The sequence below is a fragment of the Stegodyphus dumicola genome, chromosome 5 (assembly GCF_044657685.1).
Source record: "Stegodyphus dumicola isolate Sdum_Otavi_A_Nest chromosome 5, ASM4465768v1".
NCBI lineage: Eukaryota > Metazoa > Arthropoda > Arachnida > Araneae > Eresidae > Stegodyphus > Stegodyphus dumicola.
Genome location: NC_140772.1, coordinates 181,548,638 through 181,574,612, shown reverse-complemented (window position 1 = coordinate 181,574,612; position 25,975 = coordinate 181,548,638). Strand labels below are relative to the sequence as shown.

Sequence of the window (25,975 nt, the reverse complement as noted above, 5' to 3'; positions counted from 1 at the left end):
ATGGTAAAGCCTGTTCAAAGGTTACAGTTTTAAATTTGATTTTTCAGCAAATTTAAAGGTGGGAGTATGTATGAAACTCTCACCGACAACCACGTGATTTACGCATGCGCGCAGCAAAAACTAAAACAGAACTTTTTTTAACTGAACTTTGAGAACTCGTGATGGACGTTTGAGTGAAACATGTAAACTTTCTCTTCTGTGTTATATATATATTTTAGTTTAGTGATGTGATTGTAAATTAAATATCTTATTATCTTAGAAGCCTCTCTCTTTCCGTGAGTAGTGCCTTGATGAATGAAATTAAAATATTCCCGCCTATATGCCTTTGGAAAAGAAAGAAGATCGATTAAAAGGTAAGCCTTTCTACCTTTTATTTTCTAACAATGATCTTGCTATTAATCTTGAACACATTATACACATATTAACGAAGCTTAGCTTTTATTTTACATATCTAAAAGCGCAACTTAGAACACATAAGTGAAATTATTTTTGGCGCGAAGTTTTGAATTCAAACTGCTGTAAAAAAAACTATTCACACAATTTTCTTTAAATCTGGTATTTAGGTATTACTACAGCAGTAGAATCGAAGTATGAAAAAGAATAAGACGCATTACTTCAGAAAGAATCTAATTTTACGTCAAAATACCTGCATGTAAATTCAGTCATGTTAACACAATGCCATAAATAAATCTAATTTCATCTTAAGTTGAGCTTTCAAGCCATAGGAAACAAAAGGTGAATTATGTTGATCGACCGTCTAAAATATGAGATATAAAACTACCTTTTTGCCTCTTTTTCTTTCTTTTTTTAAGTGCACTTCAATCATCAGTTTCATTTATTTCGTTATTTTGGTATGATAGTTTCAATGAAAAGAAATTAGGTTTGCAATTTACAGCATATATTTCAGTTTGGGAAACACAAAGTTACTCTTGCGAAGTTTTTTTACATGACCTAAATTTTTTTAACGTAACAATCTTGCCAATTTCCTGCAATAATTAGAAATGTTTCATTTTACAGGGTGTTGACATTGAATTTATTCCACATGGATAATATAGTAAAACACTGCTCATAATAATATAGTAAAACACTTCTAATTTATATGCTTTTGACATTTATACATCGTCATACGTTTCTCATTTATGCTTCTGACATTTCATCTCTGCTTTGATTCATTCCTGTTCATGTTAAAAGTAAAATATTTCATTTATACGATACGTAAATTCGGTTATACATCATTTTCACTTCTTATCCGTCAATATTTTTCCGGAGGCCAAATAGTTTCTCCGGATGTCATTTCTTTCTTTGTACAGTATATGAAGATTATATGTGGCAATACAAACAGGAAGGAAGATGAAGGATATCTCAGACTGACAGGATTTGAAATCCGGTTGATGGACGGAAGAGTATTTCGCGTAATAGGATAGAATGAACTGTGAATTCTGTCGACAATAAAAATTTGTTAATCATGGAGACTTATCATCATACTTCCGTTTTTTGTTTTTTTATAAATAGAATAAACAGTGGATTCTGTCGACAATAAAAATTTGTTAATTATGTTGCTAAAATGCGTGGAAAATGAAATGCGTTCTCATGAAAGAATATGGCAAAAATTCCAAATTGACAAAACTAGAGGTAAGTGTCTTAAAAATGGACATTCTTGTATCGACATAGAAAGTAAATGCTTCTGAACAACCTCTTCTAAACTACGTAACACAGAACGAAGTGTGACTTGAGAAAAAACACTTCAGTGAAGTTGCGTTTCAAGACAAAATCTCCAAAAGTTCAAGATATTTTTTTCTGAAGTCTTTCACTCAGTGTCTTGCATCTAATATTCCGTTAAATGAATGTGTGGTAAAAGGAAAGGAAAAACAAAACATTTTGCAAGCAAATGTGAAAGTTTTTCAACTGGATGACTACATAAATTGAAACTATAGAAGGGATTCTAATGTCTTGCTATAAAGGAAGAATCCAAAAATATCTCTTGACTGTTGAAGAGTGTTTTGAAAGTTTGTTTGAAGAAGTGGACGGAGAGCTGCGAAAGACGTTTTGAACTTTGATGAAACCCTGCTCTTCTTTCATCTATAGCGAAACCGAGGACCAAAAAATGCGCATATGACGAAGCAGTTCAAATTTCAGATGCTGCTGCACAGGAGTTTTTTTGAGAATAGTGGTACAGTATTTAATTATTGCGTAACAAATCTATGGTCATTGAACATCGCCAATGACATCAAGAACCCCCACGCCGAATTTGCCATTAGTGCTAGTAAATGGCAATACGAACAAGCAGCAAAGACCAAAAATTCTCAATAACATGCCTCACATCTCAGAGCTGCCACAGAAGACGACCTCAAACATGCAAAAACTCTCACCTGGAGACAAATATGAAATATGTCACACGCGCCGCGCTCCACAGTGTAACAGTAGGCCTAACTAAGTATGTCCAAGCATTGGAGCTACAGCCCACCAACGCCACAGTCAATAACACCAACGGATCCTGCCAACGGATAGGACTCATAACCACGACCTCAACAAAAGATTCAGTTGCGACGACAAGTCGCATTTCCTCATATCCTCTTAAAAAGTGAGGCTTGGGGCAATCTTAGTATGCGATCTCAAGGGCCAATCAAACGCTCTCCCCACGAAACAATTCAAATGTCAGAATCTACCGCACAACTATTTTGCGATGGCGATACGGTATTTACCTGGCGTATGACACATCCATGATACATTCCCAAGTTCGTTTAACGTTTCACTTCCTATCAGTGCTAACAGATGGCGGCATGAGCATACAGCGAATACCGAAAAGTTTTACCATTAAGTTTCATGGTTACTGACTGCCATACATGTAATGTTTCCAAGAACCTTAGCCCTTAAAAGTGAGCACATTAATGCAATTAAGAAAAGTAAAGATTGACTCATTATATGAGTTCAAACTACAAAAGCTAAGATGTTTTCAACAAGTGTTTAGACATTGTTGTATTATAGAAAGTAAAAATGGTTGAATAGTCGTAAATCTATGGAATGGCACAAAAAATCGTAAAATATTGATATTCAAATAAGAGAGTGATAAGAAGATAAAAACCATAAAGTACTATTAATGATTATAAATTATGCTATTAATGATTTTATAAAGGAACTATTTTAACTATTTTTAGGGAATAGTTTAATATTTTTCTCTTACACGCCGCTTTTAAGAAGTCCTTTGAAAGATGTATAAATGATATTTCACTGTATTTGGTTTTAAAATATTTTTGTTCCGTGTTTAGAAAATTAATGTTTCTCTTTTGGCCCATTGAAGTTTGATTGTTCGAGAGAAAAAGAGATTATGATTATTTATGTGCGTTATACCCAAAGGCACAAACAGCAATTTAAAATACGAAAAGCTTTCGTGAATTAGAATTCTTAAGTTTTACTCGTTGTTTCGAGCTACATCTAGGCCTCAAATAGGAGTAATTTATCATTTTCGTAACTTCAGCTCTTCTGAAAAGAAAAGGAAATTTCAGGTAGTTATAGGATAAGAATGGAAGAAAGTAATTGATAGAGATGTAGAGAAAATTTCCTTTTAAATTCAGTTTTATAATGTTTGGGGATTTAATTTTTATATTGTTTAGGGATTTTTCGCACATAACTTTGCTTAAAAAGAGATTAGCTTGACATTAGGGGTACAAAGCAAGGTATAATATATAACTATAACCATAGTGATTATGAAAGATCCGAGAAATAAATTATCAAATACTATGGAAAGAGGGATCAAAATAATTTTAAGGATTACACTCACCACACTGGAATCTAACTTCCACAGTTTTTTCAAAATATTTGTTTAATAACATCTAGCCAAATAGTTTTTAACGATTTCAGATAAAGGACTCTTTAGACTATCCAGACTCTTTTACTAATAGCATTTTCTTAGTAGAGAAAGGGTAAAAAACCCGACTCCTTAGAAATGCATAGAACTTTTCTAACATGCAACATTAAGTTGGGATTAAAATTTGATTAAAAATTCAAATTGGCATTTTTGTCTTTCATATGTTGCATTAAACTATTTTAAGAAGAGAATGAAATACAAAGGACGAATAAACTTCATGAAACCTTTATACTTCTTTTCTGCTGAAAAAGTTCATAAAACATAAAAGTACTTCGGCATTTTTTTGTACGAATACTCAAGCCTGTCCAAACTTAGATAAGTGAATCATGTATTGTTATCTTCAAGTAGAATAACAAGATTTGCAATGCATAATGTCGTTTTCCCGCCATCCAGCAATTTCCGGAGCGGATTTCCGGAAATTTTAGAGCCCCCGTAGTCCAAGTTCCGCCGTCGTACTTCCAGTTGACTAGCAATTTCATTCACTTCCATAGAATATATTCGCTTGTTTCTTTGAGATATGTCTTCAGCAGTTACAAAGTTACGCTTTTTCAAATGACATTTTCTTTGGATGCTCTGCAAGATAACGTTACGTTTGTACATGGCGTATCTATAACTGAATACTATTAAGTAATCCTGTATTAGAAAGGTGAAGGATACACCTTATTTAATTCTTATATTACAATTGTGATAACGATGGATTTATTTCGATTACACGTGGATTTATTTATAGTGCTATTATTTTTCCTCATTCGGAAAGCTTCTACAGACTTTTTTCCTGAAGATGATGATGACCGTAAGAATAATTTTATTGTTTTTAGTGTATACAACTATGAATTATTGAATAGCAATTGAATTTTAAAAAAGCATCGTAAATATGGACCTTATAGTGGTTGTTTCGTAACGATAGAATGGCTAAATATTTCTGAAGTGATTGTTTGTTGAATTCTGAGTCGATTTAAGAAATAATTTAAATAGGATAGACATACATGTCATGAAATTTTTGATCAAGTGGCGTAACATATTTTCATAAAAATATAGAAAATTTATGTTTTTACAATTACCTTCTACAAAGAAATTACAGTTAGTAATTTGTTACTTAACCTATAGAAGGTAGAAGTTTTTTTTTTTTTTTTTTTTTTTTTTTTTTTTTTAAACCAAGCTGATTTTTGTAATTCGCAAGATTGGTCCCAAAAAATTCCCATATTACATATTAAAATATTTTCAGGTTGCAATCTAGCACATCGCAATGTGTACCATTAAAATTTAATATCATATGTACATAACATAGAACATATATATATTACATATAAATAACAAACATATAGAGAGATAGATAGATATGCATATATACTTTTGAAATGACCGATTTTGTGTTAGTGAGCAACACCTTTTCATAATAACGTAGATAAATGAAAGATCTTATGCACCGTCAATGGGCAAAAACATGTTATTCATTATGTGTATCGGACCAGTTTTTGTAGCTAATTGAAACCAACTCTTTGAGGCTTTTAAAATTGCGCAAATCTTAGGAACCGTATAAAACTCAGAAACCGTATAAAAAATATATTTTATGAAAATTTCCGAAGTTAGCATTTCTACGAAACAAAATCTAAAATCCATACTCACAGTTCAAGGTACATTTGGAGTTATGCGAATTTTTGTAAATCCTCTATATGGAATTTAATAGTAAACTACAGGAAAATAAAAATAAAGCTTAATTTTTTTGGAAGAGCTTCTTTTTTGTGAAATTTTTATGAGGATTGTAGTGGAAAATTTTATAAGGAATATAAGCTATCGGCTTCAGAATTTCAGCTCCTGAAAATATAAGAACGTTAAAGTTACGTCACAAGCTTCCTATGTATCCCAAGCCGGAAAGAAATGATATGCAAGATTAATTCTGTGCATGATATTTTCCCCTCCCTTGCATGTGTAATAACTGTCGTGCGGTAAAGTGCACCTTCGACAACGTCCTTCTATTGAGACTATTTAATATCGATAAATTCATCCATAATTACAATAAAATTGTAATTGAGAAACACTGACCTGTCGGGTAAAACAAGGTTAAGTGGATAAAGGTTATGGAAGTGTATATACATGTAAGTATATGCATACTAACCTTTGTTTACTGCATAAGTCGTGGCTCAAATGTAACAAATACTCTGTTTCTGAAAATAGTTTTTAGAAATAGTTTTTGAAAATAGTTTTTACCAGTTCCCTATCTGTGAAAAAAGGAATAGTTTATAAGGTATTTCTCCCGCCTTCGTGGTGTAGTGGTCAGCAAGCTGGGCCGGTTTCAGAGGTCCGTGGTTCCATTCCCGGCGAAGGTGGTTGCTAATTTTTCACCTTTTCATCTCTCTGGCTTTTCCAATTAACCTAATGTCTCTACAAATTGTCTTAAAATATACGAGTATAAATGCAATCAGTCAGTTTCTATTAACATTTTGGTGTTCAGCGGTTATTGTCTTTTAACTCTTAGTGATGGACAGTGAAATTTTTTTCCCTTGAATATAGAGTACCTTTATTACTGTATGACTGCCGTTGAAATAAAATACAATAAATAAACTGCAGTTCTTTTCCTGGCGATATAGGAAATATGTATATATTTGGTTTGAAGGGAAGGAAAAGGAATAATTATCCAGAGACTTTTTTACTATCTAGAATATTTTAATTTGTGTTTATATTTGGATCTAATATTATCTAAAAACAGTATACTATATAAACCTTGAATACAAAAGTAAGATACATGAATGCTTTATATACTAACTTTTTAAAAGAAATGTTACATTAAAGAAAATTTTTATGAAGAATGAATTGAAAGAAATTTATATAGAATACATTTTTAGAAAATATTAGATTACAAATTTACGTCAAAATTCGGAATGATCCGGATTTGAAATAACATTACTGTTAATTTAGACATTCCACATTAGAAATGAAACGCATAATTAAATATGATAATTTTTATAGTAATGATGCAGTTTAGAATGTTGTAAAATGTGACTTTAAAATATGTCAGGGAAATATAAAATTGTAAGAACAAATCTCTAAATTTTCGATAATCTTTTAAAAATGTCAGTTTTCTATACTTTGGGCTAAATTTTTTAATATGTTATTAAACCTGTCTAGCAAATTTCCTGTCGCAGTTTTCAAAAAACACTGTTAGAATTGTTTACCTTCAGTATTCGGTTTTTAAAGAGGCATTAATTTGAGTACTTTAAATGCATTCTGAGTTTCGTATTTTCATTTGTTTAAATTTAGTTTAAGGAATGCGTAATGAAATACTTTGTATTTTTTAAAATAGTTTGTTGCTAATTTTCATACATAGGTTACATTTGTTTGTTATGTTATTAAAATTCTTTTCTAAATATTTTAAGTTTGCTACAGCAGAAAATATGAAAAAACTAATATCAATTAAATAAATAAAAACCTGTTATGGCATCAAACTAAAATAAAATTTTAATTTTGAAATAACATTATTGAAGATATCAGTTAGTTCCAAAATCACTTTCCAACTAACTTAATATGATAAAATAATAAGGAATATCAATTTATCAAGCTTAAAGGTTTTATTTGTATTTCATTTATTTAATACTTTCCCTTTAAAACTTATTTTTGAGATATTCAAATTATTTTTCTTTACAGTTCCTTATTATCCTAATGTGAAATTTCAGTATAAGGACAATAAGAAATTGTAATATAAAATAATTTTAACTATACAAACACTTCGAATAGGTTAGTTCCAAAATTACAGAAATGTAATGGAAAACTTAGTGGAATGAACTAAGAAAAGTAAAATAAAGAAATAGAATTTCTTATAGTAGTAGGAAAATTTTATATATGTATGTATCGAACTAATTTTTGTGAGGAAATCCTTCATAAAGGTATTCTTTATGAAGATAAACTTTGAGCAACGGCAAAGCGCTCGAAGATAAACTTGGAGCGCTTTGCCGTAACTAATTCTAATATTGATAACCATATCTGTAATAATAATCTTTATCTAAAAATGCTTCAGGAAATTAATATAACTAGTGACTTGTGAAAATTAAGTTAGGTATTTGATAAAAATATACCAAGGCTTTTTGTAGTAGGAATGTTTAATTTTTGGAGAATTTTCTAAGGAAACCTAATTCACAATAATGTTAGTTATCCACCACCCAAAAGAAAATTAAAAATTGAAAATAGAAAAAAAAAAAAAAAAAAAAAAAAAAAATAAGATTTTACGTTATGCCCAGAGGCCGTTTTTTCATTTATACACAAATGCACGTTTCGAGAGCATTTGGACTAACGCCCTTTTGGACTAAAAATATTTAAAAACAGCATATTTTAGAATACAGTCTCGCACGGAGAGAAAAGTGTTTCATTTCGTAAAGTATTGCCCCTCCTCGGGTTGAAATCATTACGATTTTTAATGAAAAATTTGTTAACGTTTTACAAAATATGAAATAGACAATAAAAAAATTGATACTTACAATTCTGGCTTCCGTTTGCCCATATTCGGGTGGAGAAGTATGTAATTCAAAATTTGGTGGCTCTAGGTATTGTTATTTTTTTCACAATGCGAGAAACATACATACATTCATGCATTCTTCATTATTTAATTTCTTTAAATATAATACAGGGCGATAATATTTGGTGGCAACAGTTTGAAGAGAGACCCTTTTAGTGATTCGACGAAAACTGCCGAGAGACTAATAGCCCTTCTGGGCTAATGTCCCTTTGGGCTTAAGAAAAAAAAAATTAAAGAAGCACCCTACATCAGTAAAACTTATTTGATTGTGACTAAACTTGGTATGCAAATATTTTTCAATCCAACGTGGATATGATTATAAGTGGATGAAAAGCTGGAGCTACAGAGTTATGGCAACTTAGCCTTTGGATAGAATAGAAGAGGAGAAATTGCAATTCTAAGGGACAAAATCCACTCAAATCTAATTCCATCTACACACTTCGACACCACAAGACCTTTCAAATGAGTTTGCGCACGAAATGATAGGCGATCGACGATAGTTGCAGAAATGATTAAATCATGACAGAGCACAGCTTGAAGAAGTTAGAGTTTAGTCTACGAAGACAACGGAATGTGAGAGAATAGAACTCACCAAAGGGAATTTCGAGGCATTTGTTCATGCCAATTTGTTAATATTAGTGATCTGACGCGTAACGTAAACACCAACGGCCGCGAGGATCATTGATAGGCAACTCAGAAAACAGGATCTATGGCGAAAATATCCATTTCGTCCATTATTCCTCAGTCATGCTTAGCGACAGCTTTTGAAGTGATGCAGGATTCCTTCGAATTGGAATTTTATTGACTGCAGTTTGAATATCTTCAGTGATGGTATTTCTTTGAGATGAAACACGATCGCCAGTTAAGACATGTCTGGAGACGTCCAAGACAGCAGTAGGATACTGCCCGTTACACAACCCGACAAAAGAAGTTATGGTCTGGGGTATCCTTTTATTTTTGATCGTCGGACTACATTGGTTGTCATCTATTACACTCTTACAGCACCGCCGTACGTTGATGTTATTTTATGCCCGAATGGAACGCCCTTCCTTTCAAAGCATCCTACTCTCACATTTGAACAAAATAGCCTCAACAGAGCAATCAACTGTATTGCTTTTCTTCGAGCTTTTCAAACTTTTTCTTGGCTAGTGTATCGTCAGATTGTTCACCGATAGAGTTATTGATTGGCTGTTAAAGTTTAATCATTTACATGCTAGATTTCATGCGGAATTTCGTTACAATCAAATAATTCCACATTAGTAAGTCGTTGTTATTATGTTTTTTGGTTTAAAATTATATGTAGCACATTCATATATGCATCTATATCTTCATACATATTTATGCACACTCCATACCCGTTGGCCGACCTCATGTTCAACACTAAACAGCAGCACAGTAACTGTAGCTGTAATATGAAGAAAGAACGGACAATGTTTGCGTTGCAATTATTTCTTATTCTGACTATTTCTGCAGTCGTTTTTGGGATCAAATATTATTTCTTAAACTTACATGAAAGAAATAAAAATTCTGACTTGAATTTTTTGTAACATTAATGCATGCAATGATTAAAAATGCTTTGTATAGGCTTACAGTGCTACTCTCTTTCACTTTATGAGTTTAAAATAATACTTATTAAAAGTATATGACTCAATGAAGTGATGTTCGAAATATATTACATTATTATCGTTCTATTGTTTTGGAGCTGAATGCGGCCATATGGTTGAAAATTCGAAACACTGCTAGACACTTTAGATCGATTCTTAAAAAGCGGCTGACTGCATGGACATCTTTTGGATTTCCCAATATGTGACGTAAATAGGTGCCCGTTTCTTTTACAAAATCAGGTCCGCTAACAGCCGAGAGTTAAGATATTTGAACACTGGTAATTCGGCCCAAGGTTAAATTCCGAATTAAAATGAACTGGTTACAAGAGACTTTTCATGTTTTCTCCAAATATGATATGGACGCGATCCCTTTCCTTTTAATGGTCTCCATGAAAACATCCATCCCCTTAGGCAGTGAGTTCGCATGTGCTTTGCCATAATCCAGTCTAACCCTATCCATACTTTTAGAAAGTCGTTCATGATGACCAGTCCAAACATTTAGAAAGTTCTTCATGGGGACACCCCTTGCTTTAGTCAGATATCCCTCGTATGATTTGTCTTACCTTTTCCAGGAAAAAAAAATATTACTCGTAAACTACATCCAGCTTTGTTTGTGCTTTTAATTATTTATATCGTTGAATTCTTGAAATCCAGTGCTTGGTCTCGTATGTCATAATGCAGGTCTCTCTCCATTATTGCCTTTAAAGGTCAGCATCTCGGTGTCGAAAACGTATTCACCGGAATGTGGGCAAAATTTACGTGAAAGCATCTGACGAAGACATTTAAATTTAATTAGGGCATGGAAATGATCTGAGCTCATTTTCGAACGCATCCATGTACGATTTATTTAATAAAGGTCAGAATATCATTATTCCTTTAAAGCACTTTTACCTGTCTTAAGTATAATGTAAAGGTCAATGTTAATGTCATGAACATTCACCAGAGCTCTATCTCTTTGGCCACTGGAGCTCTACTTAACTCATACTCAGACGTCTATTTTATTTATCCAATCTTTTGTTCCAGTAATGTCTTAGTCTTGCTGAAGTTAAACAATTTTTCTTTGTAAGTTTCATATCTCTTCATGAATGAATCCAAATTTCACGAAACGAAATTAAGAGTAATATTTTTTATTTGACTCGACTGTGAATATTGAAATTTAAGAATACAGCAAATGTAAATTATTTGAATTAATATACACAATTTTTTGAATGTTGGAACTTTCATTAGGACTGAATATCTTCTAAAAGAGCAGTCATGGCTAGATTTCATACAATGGGACGATGATTTGACGATCATTCCTTTAAGAGATAGTCAGTCGCAAAATGTTTTGACTCGTAGCTATATTTAGACTCGACGTCTATATTTAGACATCGATGCTTGAAGTATTTAAAGATGTATAAGCCAGTAAATTAAATAAACAGTAATTAATTACAGTAATAAAATTTGATGAATTTAATAAATCTCCAGATGTTAATTTAGCTTTAGTAGTTATTTTTCAGTAGTTTCGATTGCGATTACCTTGTCACTATGCTCTTAAGAATTAAGATAAACCGAGAAGAATTTGTCCATTGACACATTTAATCTAAGCGATTTATTTCCTGCACTTTAGTTACGTAATGTTTGTAGTGAATTTAGTTTACTGAGGTAGGCGGATTTTTAAATAAGATTTAAATGTTTCAACGGAAATTTAGGCTTAACGCTAATTTAACATGGTTTTAGTTAAATTAATTACGAATTTCAAGACTTAATATACACTTCGAATTTAATTGATTTAAGGTATTCCTGTTCTCTGTTTAGAATAGTTTTTCTCAACAAAAGAATGTATACAATTAAATTGCACCGGCACTAATCAGAAAATAGTAAATTTGCGTTAGTAACCAGAACTTACGCGACTTCTACACTAACTAAGCGACTTCTTTTTACTTCATTGCACGAAGTAAAGGAAGTACTGCAGTCACGAAAAATTCCCGGTGCCATATTTCAACGAAAATATCCATTTTGATCGTTATCGAATGCAATTTAGCGATGGGTTTACGTCACATCTATACGTAAGGAAGTATAATTTTCCCATAAAGAATTATAAAACTGATGGATTCAAAAGAGATTTTTACTTGGCGTCTATACGTACGTATGTATCTCGCATAACTCAAAAATAAGTGCCTCAGAACGTTAAGAGTTTGTATATAGGATTGCTATAACATGTAGGTGTGCACCTCCCTTTTTGGTTGCAATCAGCCGCACCAAAAGTATATATATATATTTATATATAAAACTGCTCTGTTATTCAGCTTAGTGAGCTCAGATTTTATTCTTATATGTTGGTAAATTGCGTATTATTTGCTTTAAAATGATTGAATTATGTTGTTCTTATCTTCCGGTTAAAGTTTTTATGCCTTTAGTTAATCTGCATGCAATATTTACAGAATTATCAACAATTTAAAAGTTGTTTAAGTGCGGCTAAGCCTAATTTTTTTACCACAGCAGTCATATTTGTTTAAATTTGAAACTTAGCAGAACAGTGAATTAATTCTTTCTGCACCTTCAGTGTCTTTTTGCAGATTGGAACCAAAAGGAAACTTTTAGTTTTGGGAACCGAAATTTCTGCCTTCTTGCTGGTTTTTTGTGTGGAAACTGTAATTTTAATTGTAACTTTTTTAAAAAAATTGTTTTAACTCTAGAAAGTTATTTTAAAACTCAGTCTGTTAGGAATTTTGAGACTAGTTTATGCTACTAAAGAAAGTCAAACTCTATATTGGTGCCCTCGTGGGATTCGAACTCCAGATCTCCCGAATACGCGTCTAGCGTGCTTTCAGTTACACCACGAAGACATGCGTAAAAGAGGTAGAAACTCCTTATAGCCTAATATTATCCAACAATTGTTGAAGCAATTGCTTCTACTATTGTGTGAGGCACCATGGACATAGGAGTAAAAGGAGACGCCCTCCTTCCACTACGGCTGGCGCAGTGCTGCCGAGCTTCGGTAGACGAAAGGTGTGTGGTACTTTTGTTTACATCCAGAGCATGTTATCTTGACAACGGGTTAGTAATACTTCTACACACACGACTGCTCCACGTAAATCGAAAAGTGGATGTTCCGCATTAATCATCCGCATAAAAGAAATATTCATTGTTGGAGGCTAATATAAATTAGTATAGTTTAGTGGCATTTCCGCACAAATCACATCTTGATTATGTTTCGATAATCTGGCAACAACGATTTTGATTATATCATTGCTTTGATCGTGTATTTGCTACTTTCGTTTTACATTCCAAATATCAATATGTTTTAAATAAACTACATTTTTTGTCATGCGCATAGCATAGCAACATGCGCTTTTTAAAAGTATTTAGGGGAGAGACTGAAGAGTTACTCATCATTTATTTTTATTAATTTTAAACTCATCATTATTTTTTATAAAATTAAAAAAATGGGAAATATAAATTTTGAGATACATCAATTTACATAAATCAACACATTTCGGATTTTCTTGCAATATATAAATTTAAGATATTTGAGAATTTAGACGATTCTGTTGTTTTAACCGTTTCAAAAAAATGAAGTAGTGTTGATGTGCTCAGTAAGGCAATCAAGATTGCGATCTGATGAAAATGAGGTTAATGTTTAAACACGAAATGGTATTATCAGAGAACTATTATAATGGGTAAACCTGCTGCGAGAGGTATTGAATACTCTTCCAAAATATATTTACCAGCAAACTTGAATTTGAAAATGAAAGCATAAAAAACTCGTTTCAAATCACAAGTTGGAAACTTGATGGCTAAATGAATATAAAATTATATATGTTAAAATATTTGTAATTATGCACATGGGTCAGGTTAAGTTCTTCAAATACGGTAAAACACAAATTCTTCAAACAGGGTAAATAGGGATTCTTAAAATAAAGACTATTTGCCTAAGAGAAGAGATGAACTAGAGAAAACTTAGGAAAACATTTCATTCAAATTAAGACTCTTCTGAGCAAACTGTTTTGGGAAAAGTATAAATTTTAATTCCATTTAGAATAAAATGATGTTTCAAAATGCATTATTTTGCATACTGAGGACTCGGAAATTTTCTTGAAAAAGAAACTATATGCATTTATACTTATATTTACGCCGTAATTACAAAATGTTTACCTACAGTCACGTCAAAACCTATGGATCTTAATGTCAAGGTCACTGAATGCTTTGGTCATCAAGAGGGGTACGTTATTGCTTCATTGCTTCAAGGGAGTGTATGGAAGAAAGTAGTTCGTCCGTCTCCTCTCTTTTCTTTCTCCATGCAGTGCATGGATTGGAGGACGGCAGGTATTGATCCTTGGAGGATATTTTTGACCAGGAAGTCGTCTCCCAAGACAAGCCAAAACATTTTCAATGGTATTTAGATCTGGAGAATGTGTTGGCCATATCAGGCGTTCAATATTCCTGCTGTCTATACAATCTTGAACAGCGATTGTTTGATGACATGGTAAGTTGTCGTCTATGAAAATAATTTTATTACTGAAAGAATTGCGAAAAGTGCAAACATGAGGTAATAGAATTTCATTAATGTATCGTTGGGCGACTTAGGTGATTTCTGGACGATAAGAAGTACCACTCTAAAATCAGATCAGTTGGCTGCTACAATCCGATATGACACACAGAATATGATATTATCATCTATATCAATCAATATGATATCATCAATATTGTATCATCAATATGATACTATTCCGATATGGCACTATCATCTCAGACTAGTACACATCAGTCCAATGGCGATGCTCGCGACACCACTGCAAATGTGCACTACTGTGCTGTCTGGTCAATGAAACACGCGAGCTCCTGAAAGCGTTATACATCTAACACGACCTTTCCCTTACAATTTAGTTGTTTTAAATGCTTTTCACAGCCATAAAACAACACTATGGGCGATGTTGAGCTCCCTGACCACATCAGTGATTTTTTTAGGCCTTTTTTTTCCAATGATGCAATCATGCGTAAAATCATCTTGCGGAGTTTCGCTTTCTTTAGTAGCAACAAATGTACGAAAACGCTAACACTAAAGCAGCTAGGACTTATGGCTAGGTCTTGTAATTACGGTAGAAACGCATGAAGGGCGTAAAATACCCCATTATTTTACTCAAAAAAGTTAGAAGAAGGCACTACTCGTGCTTACAGAACAGCCAGCATTTATAGCTTAACACAAAAGTAATGAATTAAAAAATATATCTTAACTTATCCGAAGGCTACACAGTGAATACGAAGGCTACGCAGTGACAAAACGCGCAAGTTGCCTCTCACCTAATGCCGGCTTGATAAACTTAATAGCGAGAATAACGAAACGGCTCAGAATACTGCTCTTAAGAGAATGAATTAGATAACGTGGCCATCAGCCGGCGTAACACGCTCTGATTCTACCCTGTAAAATCTTCCTTCGTATACTCTCGTTTTTCTGCCGCATTTGAATGCACGCGAACTAGAGATTTGCATTCTCAAGAAGAATCAAAGTATTAAAAAGAAACTTAAATGAACTGTTTAGCCAGTCAACTGTGATTGACGGTATACTCGTTATGGAGAAGTGACACGATTTTGTGTATTGGCGAGTATACTCGTCTTGCGTATATTATGTGAATGGAATGGAAAGATAAGAGGGAGGTTTATTTAGTAAGCACTATACATAATGACAACGTAATAGAAACAGAGAAACGAAAAGTAGTAACAAAGAAACCGGAGCTAGTGATTGATTATAATAAAAAAATGGGTGGAGTGGATATGAGCGATGGAATTATCATTGAGTACTCCACATCAAGAAAACGACTCAAAAAGTACTACAAAAAGATATTTCTCCATTTCTTAGACATTATGTGTCTGAATGCATTCATATTATATATATAAAAAAAAAGGGAACATTATCGCGTATCAACTTTTTGCTCAAATTTATTGAAGACACTTTTGCGACGTATCCAATTGAAAGAAATAAATTGACACAAACTCGGCCATTTAGACCTAATATAAGCCAGTTAGGCGGGAATCATATTCCGGATTATATATCAGGAAAATAATTAAAAAAAAAATAGCCCTACGCGAAGCTGTTCGCATTGCTACAAACGTAAGATCAGGAAGGAATCACGTTACTGGTGTTCGATTTGCAAAGTCCCATTATGTATCCAAAGTCCCCTGTTTCGCTGAATATCACAGCAGGAATTTAAATTCTTACTTTTATATGTATAATATTTAATTTAATATATTGCGTTTTTAGTTTAATATATACGTAATATATGCTTATGTTAACGAAATAAGTAAATATTAGTAATAAAATTTTCAATTTTATAAAATAAACCCATCTTTTTCATCCAGTATCTTACCAGCCCAACTTAATCTTTGATTGACAAATATACTCGTCATGGCTCGATTCTGGCGACACAAAACTGTGCGCACTCTTAAACGAGAGCGCCATAGTTAACTGGTTAACTGAAATAAAATTTTAAAATTTGTGCACGAATAATTAATTGCACGAATTCATATAAACTGATTACACTTCAGTCGAGATATATGATGAACATATTCATGATATATCTCGACTGAATATATCTCGACATATATCATCATATATCTCGACGAGTTCAGGTAACACATAATTAATAATCATTGGAGAGTGCAAATAAGAGAAGTCAACGGTAATTTTTATAAATTTGCAGTCCTAGTTTCGAAGCTTTCTCTACAGAATCTTCTTCTTCAGCTGAATGAGTCAACGCGTTACCAACGAAAGCAATCCAGTAAAAAATTTAAGAGAGATTCATTAAAAAACGAAAACTTAGCTACTAACCTTCGGAACTGATTCTGCTCATTTGTAAAATTGACTTCTGATTCTTATTTTCTAAATAATAATTGTTATTCGGAGTGATATTTTGACTCTAATACTCAATTATTTAAGTGCGCAGTAAGAGGATATATTCGATTCGAAGAGGGAGAAACATGAATATACATCTGTATTTAAGTAAGGAACGTTTATGGAACAGACAGAGCACTGCATTTAAATTAACTAAGTTTAATTTTTAAAATGTACGGAGAGTTGAAAACCTAGCCAGGTGTGATATCTATTTGTAGTTTTCTTTAAAGACGACTTTTATAAAATTATGTTAAGTAGCGAAGTTCAGTTAATTTTATAGCATACTTACATACGTAAAAAATAATAAATAAAGACCGAAATTATTTCTTCAAGTTTAACATCATTAGCATTTTTTTCCTGTTCTAGAAAATCATCATTAAATTGACTAAGCGTAGTATGATAAAAAATTCTTTTATTTAAAAATGTTTTTCTCTTTCATTTCTTTCTCCAGTTATTAAGCAAAGTACATTCTTTCCCTCCCCATAAGAACGCGTCTTCCTTCAAAGCGTAAAAACATTATTCCCTTTTCTGGAGGGTAATCAGAAATCGTTTTAAAAAGTTCCAGAGTATTATAGAGTATTTTTTCCCCAAGTAGGTAAAGTAGCATCTATTTCTTAAATAAAAAATATGGGGAAGAAATTAAAGAAGTTCAAGTTTTTATTAAAAACTGGGAGATTAATTCTTTTGAATGCGAGAAGAAATTAGGGGGTGATTAAAATGGACTTTGGAACCAAGTTTTCGCTTCCTAACTGTACTTCTTAACAGCTAAATTTTTTTCGGGGGGGGGGGAAGATAAGAAACCGATAAGAATGTGTTTATTCCACTATTGCTTTTAAAGTAAAAAAGACAGACTTGGAAGAACAGCAATGAGCTATGTAATACGTTATTTTTTTGGAACTGGAAACGTAATACAAGTATTTTGCTTCGCTGATAATTAATGATGGATAATGGGAATGAACTTTTTGTTTATGGTAGAATTTAAGAAAATTTACAGTGATGCTTTAACTTCATAATTACAGTTATAACAAAATGAATTATATCAGGTGCCGTGCTTGACTGGATGGCGAAGGTATTATATCCAAGATAAATTTATGCTAAATGTTTATTTATCTTTTTATACGATTTATATGTACCGGAAAATTTATAAAGATTAATCAAACATAGTTTAAGGAAACCATCATATGCCTAACCTCTTTTAACTCAGTTGTTATCTCAGCACCCTATAAAATTATATCAGCCACATTGGTTGAAAACCAAACTCAAACTGAGGAGTGAGCATCTTCCCGAAATTATCGTAGATGTTTCCAATATTCAACTAACTGTCCTTCTCTCCTTGCTGGTTTTCACTGGCAATAAAGAAAAAAAACTGAGTGGCTAACGTGGAGAGATACGTGACACGGATATTTGTGAACGGTTGTGCAGTAGAATAACTACGTTTATCTTTGACACCAAAGTACAAAAACTGAGTAGTTGACGAAAGCCATCTTCGAGGCTTATATATTGAATGCATTGAATGTAAGCATGTATTGAATATTTCAATTGCAGGAATCATAGTTTTACTCTTAACATAGCTGGTTTCATTTTTCACTCTAAATGCATTCAGACTGATAAATAATGAAGAGAAATCAAGAGCTATAATATTTCCGAAACCCTTCCAAAGATTCTCTATATTCATTTGCGCTTTGGCAGCTGAGGATGGTAATTCGGTAAAGCCATCGAAACTAGTCCTGTGAAAATTAGCTAATATAACGCTGATTTTTGTTGTTTGACTGTTCAGTTAATCCTCTAGTTTTACCAGTTTGATAATAGAAGGCAAAATTAAAACAGCGGACAAAGTAAAATACCCAAAACTCACAATTGACAAAAAATTGAACTGGAAAGTACATAAATGCTAAAACAACAAGCACTGCAAATAACCTAAAAAAGATTTTTGGAACCAATTGGGAACTCAAGCCTTATATTCAGAATATGATTTACCATACGATAATAGAAAGAATCAGAAAATTTGGACTGTTTGGAAATACAAACTGCATGCAATGCAACGCTAATTCCTACGTATCATTAAATACTGTCTCACGACCTCTAACGTAGAATTAAATATGCTAAAGGGAATTACACGCTTCGTACAACAGTTCGAATTGAATACACAAAGGGAGTAGTGCTTTTATAGGAAATGTTGCAGAATACAAGATTAGTATTTAGATCTACGTAACTAGGAATTCCCCTTCTATCCATACATAAAGACAGCTGCAATGAATAATAACATTAAATTCCCCAGCTCCAAAATGATGGACCATAAGAGACTACTAGGTATATATACTGAAAGGGAGAAAATGGAAAGAAGAGTTGTATGTGCTAGCATAATGTTCATTACTCATCGAAAAAACGTATTCCTCAGATGCTGCCTGACTGCAGAAAACAACATTTTTCAACAAATCGACATGCCATCAAACATGCATTCACTTTCTGCAACATGCAGATATTTACAGCTTACCAATTAGCAGTACTCGTTTTAAAAAATACAGACATAAACCTGGAATAATTCAATACATTAAGAACATTACAGCATCCGCTCCTGAGATTAAACTTCGGATTTCTTGGGTGGAAGCTCATGTCGGCATTGAAGATAATGAAGATGCTAACGAACCTGTCAAATCGGCAGTATCCAGGGAGGAAACAACTTCCGTCAGTATTCTTTGACAGAAATTCTATTAAAAATACAACCTGAAACGAATTCAAGAAGCAGTGTGGTAGCAGGAATGGATTCATGGGGACACAAGAAAACGTTTTTACAACTTTTCTCCCAAATTAACGCCAAATCATCTAGTTCAAATCATTTGATTAATCTGGCTCGTAAGAGGCGATAGCCACTTCTTCACATTCTTGTTTAAGAGGAATATCGCCCCCTCAGACAACTGTATACGTAGGAAAAGGTTGTATTATACTATTGACCGATCTATTATTTCAGAAGTCGCCCACTGGAAAAGAAATGGCATATTAAACTCTCTGAAAACAATATATGTCCTTGTATAAGGTACGCACTGAACACGAAACAACTAAGAGCAAAAATCGAGGTAACAATATCCTTCCACATACACAAAAGAATGAATCTCTGCAGAGTAGTCTGAGTTAAGTAGAGAAATTGTATCCCTCCTGGAAATATAATACAAGCTGTAATTCAACAAAACTGTGAAATTTACAGTATTTCTTTTTAAACAACAAGTAGCGTTATTATGTAAGCATCTACTTACCCGTAGAATACCAGGAGCTTCAGTTAGAAGTATTTATTCAAGCTTTATAAAGAAACTAGGAACTGTGCGCTCAGTAATTTTCCTAAATGTAAGAGTAAATACGTGCAAAATGTAATCTACATAACTTAATTTAATATCAGTGATAGTGTACATAGTTTACTTAAGTGTAGTACTTTGATAGCTTCACTCCTTAACTAGTCTACAATTTGGCTCTGACCAAAGTCGGTGTAAACAAGCCTAATGCCAAGAATAATTCAACGCGGCAGAATTCCAATCGCTAGAGAATCAAAGTTAGCAAAGTGGCCTTCAAGCAGACAAAACACGCTCTGAAGTACTTCTTTCTTTCTACCTAATTTGAATATCGCTCAGCCTGGAAATCTGCATTCTAGCAAGGTTTGATAGGAAAGGAAATTAACATAAAATAATGGGTTATAAAATTAAACTGATCCTAACAACACAACCATCTATTATATACAAATCACGTTTTAGTAGTCACGTCTCACGTCTTATGTAAAGATTTAGAAGTCCACAGTACAAATTTCTTTTTAATTCTGCTATTATTACAAAAAAAAAAAAAAAAGAAAAAAGAAAAAAAAAAAAGAAAAAAAGAGGAAAAAAGAGGAAAAAAGAAAGTAAATCTGAAAGGTTTCAGATTTTAAATTACGTCCAAAGGGGCGTTTTCTAAACATTCTGTGTGTTACCTTTATTTATTAAATATCACGTTCTTCGCACTTAAACCATAAAATTCAGTTCAACAGCAATATCGCAAAATAATTTTAAATTGAACATATCTTTAGAATTTCCGATAAGCAGTCTCACGCGCTGAAGATAAAAATGCTTTTTCTGTACAACTTTGCTATTGCTCGCTTTGAAGTCCCTGAGTTTGTTAATAAAAAATTCGTTAAAGTTTTACAAAATATGAAATTGGTAATAAAACAAATTCCAAATTTTAAATTTGGGCTTCCAGATGACCATATTCGCAGTAGGATTACGTCATTCAAAATTGCATGGCTATAGGTATCGTTGTTTTATTACAATGGTAGAAGCATACATACATTTATTCAAATTCTTAATTATTTAATTAGTTCAAAAATAATACAGGGCGATAATATTTGGTGGCAAGAGTTTGAAAAGTGAAACGAACATTCAGAGTTGTTCGACGCAAAATCGCAAAACGGAAACAATAGTCCCTCAAAGACAAAGCCCGTTTGGACTAAATAAAACTAACGAAATACATTTAATTTAGCTATGGTCAATTGGTTAACTGATTAAGGGAAAGTGCTTGAGAGCTATATGGTTCAAATCCCTTCCTAAATAAATTAGGCTGGGAAACGAAACTGAATCCAAATACTAGTGATTAGCGGTCAGTAATGTTTTACGTATTTCAGAAAGACTTGAATTTGTGCTTCGACATTTTCAGAATATATGCATAAATACGCCAAATAAACCATATAGAAAAGAAAAAGAACAAGACTATTTTTCATTTAGAATTAAAATTCTAAACGAAACATTCATACAATAGATTAGATCACTATTCGAATATAATTGTCTACAAATTATCATATTAAAATTTTTTAATTGATAAAATAAGTTTATTAAGTACTTTTAATCGACTTCAATTTATTTAAGTTGATAAAAAAGTTTATTAAGTACTTTTAATCGAATTCAATTTATTTTAAGTTAATTTTTAATCTAATACAATTTATTTTATAATCGTATATTATTTAAGTTGATTTCTACAATATTATGATTAAGTCGTATGGTTCTTAATTGACCGATAAATATTTAAATCAAAATTAACTTTGCGTAAAATAATTAAAATGTATGAAATATAAATTTATATCCTCGAATATTTCAGCATAAAATTGACAATGTTTAACCATTTCAATTACTTAACACTACTTTAAACTATTCAGCTAATACCAATTAGTTTCTAAGCAATTCGTTAATGTTATAGAAAATAAGAAATTGTCTGCGGAACACTTACTCCACGCTATGGCAAGAATTGGAAGCTTGGTATACCGTGAGCTAGCAGAAGTAAAATGTTAAATACTCGTATTTTCATTTGTATTTGCTTATACGTAAAGTTTTTTGCTTCCATTATTGAAATAAAGTGTTCAAAGCGAATTTTCAGGTCTTTGTGTTATATTTAATTCAACACAGGTATTTAAAAATTTTTCCATGACGAATAGAGTCGAAGCTAGTTATTGAAGTAGATTTTTTAATATGTTAGCTTACTAACGTTCTCACACATGGTTATGTAAATATCACACGGATTCATACATGGTTACGTAATAAATAGGAATATCTTGATATATTAAAAATAAACAAGAGTTTAAAAAACAAACTTTGAAAGCAAGAAGAAAGAACAAACTTTGAGTGTCACTTTATTTTCAAGTTTTAGTACGTTGACAATTATAAGTATGCTGACCGTTATAAGTCCATGCTGACTGCACTGTAAAAGACAATTAGTATTAAACACATGTTTGTTTTACTGGTAATTTTTCGTACAAGCCTGAATTGATTATAACTGAGGCTTAGTTTAATTTGCGCAAACAAAACAATCTGTATTTTGTGCAGCCTTTATGAATGTCTATGACTACTGTTATACCGCCAAGCAAAGAAAGAAAAAAACATCGGATATGCAGTTGAATGTCTTAACACATGTAGTTTCAAGGAGCAAGAAAAGTTGACCAAGAGAAACATTAGATGGTCTGTAGTCTGTCACTCGATCTGGCAATCATGGACGAGACTCGTCCGGTAGTTGAAAAAAAAAATCAGCGAATGCTTCGATCACAGATAATTAGAATATAGTCATGATTTAGGAAGTATAGAACGCGTGCTACCCGAAATCACGAACCCTATATAAATCCTGATCGTAAATAGATAACAGCAGGTTCCATAATGTTATTCAACATGTCTGGAAAGCGTTATGTATTCATTGATAACACAGCCATGTGCTATTACACTTCTGCTAGACGAACGCAGGTCACAAAATAAGAGTGTCTGAACTTATCACTCTATTCCTGAATAATTTTAAATTATTTAAAAGTCCACGTACATCTTATAACCATGGCAAAAATCAAGAAACAAGCAAAGGTAAACACTGTTCAAGATGCATAGAGCGTTAAGAAGATGATTGGCAATACATATATAATGATGCATGATGCAAGGTTCATTCAGTCTCTTCCCATAGTTTCATCAGATGCGAATGTGATAATGAATGATGGTGTTGTAGTAAAGAGCGGGATTTGTCTGAAAACACAATTATTAAAGATAGGCTGCTGTGTAACATACTTAATTAATAATACCAAAAAGTGATTCTAGGATATTAACAAAAATGATTCCAAATAATGACGAAATTCCATGTCGTTGCCTTGCACCATAGTGTAAACTGAAAGCGCTTTGAAGAAAGGTTTACTGTATTATTTACCTTTCTGTGGACTAAACAGTATAATATTTAAATACCAATTTCAATTGCCTGGTTATAATTAACTACCCCTAAACTGAAGAATAATGATTTTAGCTACTACAAGATTCTTCGAAATATGTGTTTAAATATAAAATCATTGGAAATCCATAAAAATTGATTTGGGAAATTAATAGAGTTTAAGGCACAGTGGAAAATTGCACAGAAGTGATATATGTTAACAATGATTAATTTAATTTACCTAAATTTCTGTCTGGCAATTTAAATTAAAAATTTGTCGTCATTAGCAGCATCTTAGTTTTATTTCTAGTCAGATATGTTAGAATATTACTTTACTTTTCAGTGTATTTAATTAAAAGAATTTAATTTAGAAAGACTTCGTTTATGTAAATAAATAACTTATGTAAATAAATAATATAACTAATCTTATATAAATAAGAAGGCATTTTCTCCTTCCTTTCTGCATGCTTTTGTTGTGTAATAGGAAGCATACTCAACGCGTATTACAAGGTTCGGTCCTGTCGAGGCCACTGCATATTTTTTACGTCTTCTGCTTAAAAAATATATGACGACTTGGGGAAAACGGGACCCGAAGTAAATGGTTGGGGGATGATAATTCGCCATTACCAGGATTTGGCGATTGAGTTCCCTCCTCCCCAGTCGCCCTTTAAAAAGGGGGGTATGTAAGGCATTTTCTCCCTCCTTTCCGCATGCCCTAATGGTGCAATTGGAAGCACACTTGAAGCGTCTTCGAGAAGTCCAGGGTTCGAGTCCCGGTGAGGATATTGAATATTTTTCATGTCTCCTGCTTCAAAATAACCTAATGACTCTACAATACTGTGATTAATTTTAGTATTAACAAGTCATTTCAAACAGAGAGAGAGGGCGAAAGATGCAGTTCATAACGTACTTATAATTATTTTTTGTCTTAAAAACAAAACAAAGAAGATGAAAGAAGTAAGATAAAAGCCTTTCTAGTATTTAACTGCGAGGCTCCAAAATAACGAAATCTTTTGTAGCCAGCTTAATTTCTGACGCTGTGTGTTAAAATGCTGCTATCGAAAATAAACTTAAGCCTTTCCAGAAATGCATTTGCATTAATTAGTTTCATTTTGAGTTCAGTGAGATGTGAAAGAAAGCGCCTGGAATTAGTTATTTGTTTAATCTCCGATTGTAATCCTACGTACATCATCATTTATCTAAAATAATGACAATAAAGAACTCTAAGGGACTGATGTTCTTTAAAAAAATTTGCACTTGGATGACTAGCAAAAGGCAGAATAAAGCGTTTCTCTTTTATATTTAATTCAAAATAAATTAATTCGCGAGGTCATTTATTTCCCGGCTCAGGGGAATGTAAATGGACAAGTTCATTAAGTTAATTGATGTTTCTTTATAAGGTATAACTTAATTACTGAAAGAAGGTTTGATAAAACAATTGAGATATGTACATATATATAAGGAGAAAATTTAATATTTTAACTTGTATCAGCATCGTAGATCTGCTTTTTAACTTCACTACGTTAATTTTATATTTTAAAAACATTAGTATATAAATCTTTCTCAACTACGTCAATTCCAAAATCTAATTCACATCATATAATTCTTTTATAATATTTATGACGCATGTACTTACATAAAGCAAAATGTCTTTTAGTGAACTCCTTTAACACCAACAGGAATGAAGAAGAATGTAACGTAACTATTCTTAATATAAGACCTATATCGTAATCTTTGCATTTCTTATCACATTACATGTTGTCTAATGCCCCAGCTATTATAGTGGTTATTGACCCTGACTGCCATAGCGAAGAACTCGGGCTCGAACCCCGAAGAAGGTGTGGTTGTAGCTGTCCGGCCTTTCATAGAAGGCAACGGTGGCGAGGTATTAGGTGCTTCCATTATGAAATGGTTACCACTTCAGGCCCATGGAGTGGCGCAAGGCTAATGGCTACTCAATAAAGTGCCTAACGATTAAAAAATTTTATCACATCTTATTCTTTAGCGTTTTTAGTGCTAAATGAAACGGTCACTACCTATATTTTGTCGTGAAATAAAACTGACATAGTGAAAACAATATTACTCTCTTCGATGTGTTAAAAATGAAATTTAGTGATTATCATACCTGAGCGAATTCTTGTAATTGTAATTGTTACTCAATAATATATTAAGTAAATTAAGTAAATTGTAACTCAATAATATATTAAACCTGTAATGTAAAATTCGGAATGTAAACGTCAGAACGATAAAATGTAAAAATGCTGCATTTAAACCAAAATATAAAACTTGAAGATGTCTTTACGCAATCGAAACTGTGAGTTTTGGAGACTTTGGAGATCAAAAGTGCTACACATACCGTCTTGGTTATTTAAACCTTTACATTTTGTCCAAGTAGAAACTTCTCACCTACAGTGTTGAAACTCTATACACAAAATGTTCTATCGTAT

General features: G+C 32.4%; 1 protein-coding gene across 1 annotated transcript in view; it reads left to right on the top strand.

The window, feature by feature from the left end:
• The first annotated feature begins 4,328 nt into the window (after positions 1-4,328).
• The window catches only part of LOC118189076 (uncharacterized), a 408,861-nt gene continuing 387,214 nt past the window's right edge, over positions 4,329-25,975 (top strand). The window contains exon 1 of the mRNA XM_085817435.1: positions 4,329-4,658. Coding sequence (XP_085673561.1) covers positions 4,559-4,658 — 100 coding nt within the window. The 5' untranslated portion in view covers positions 4,329-4,558. The remainder of the gene's footprint in view (positions 4,659-25,975) is intronic.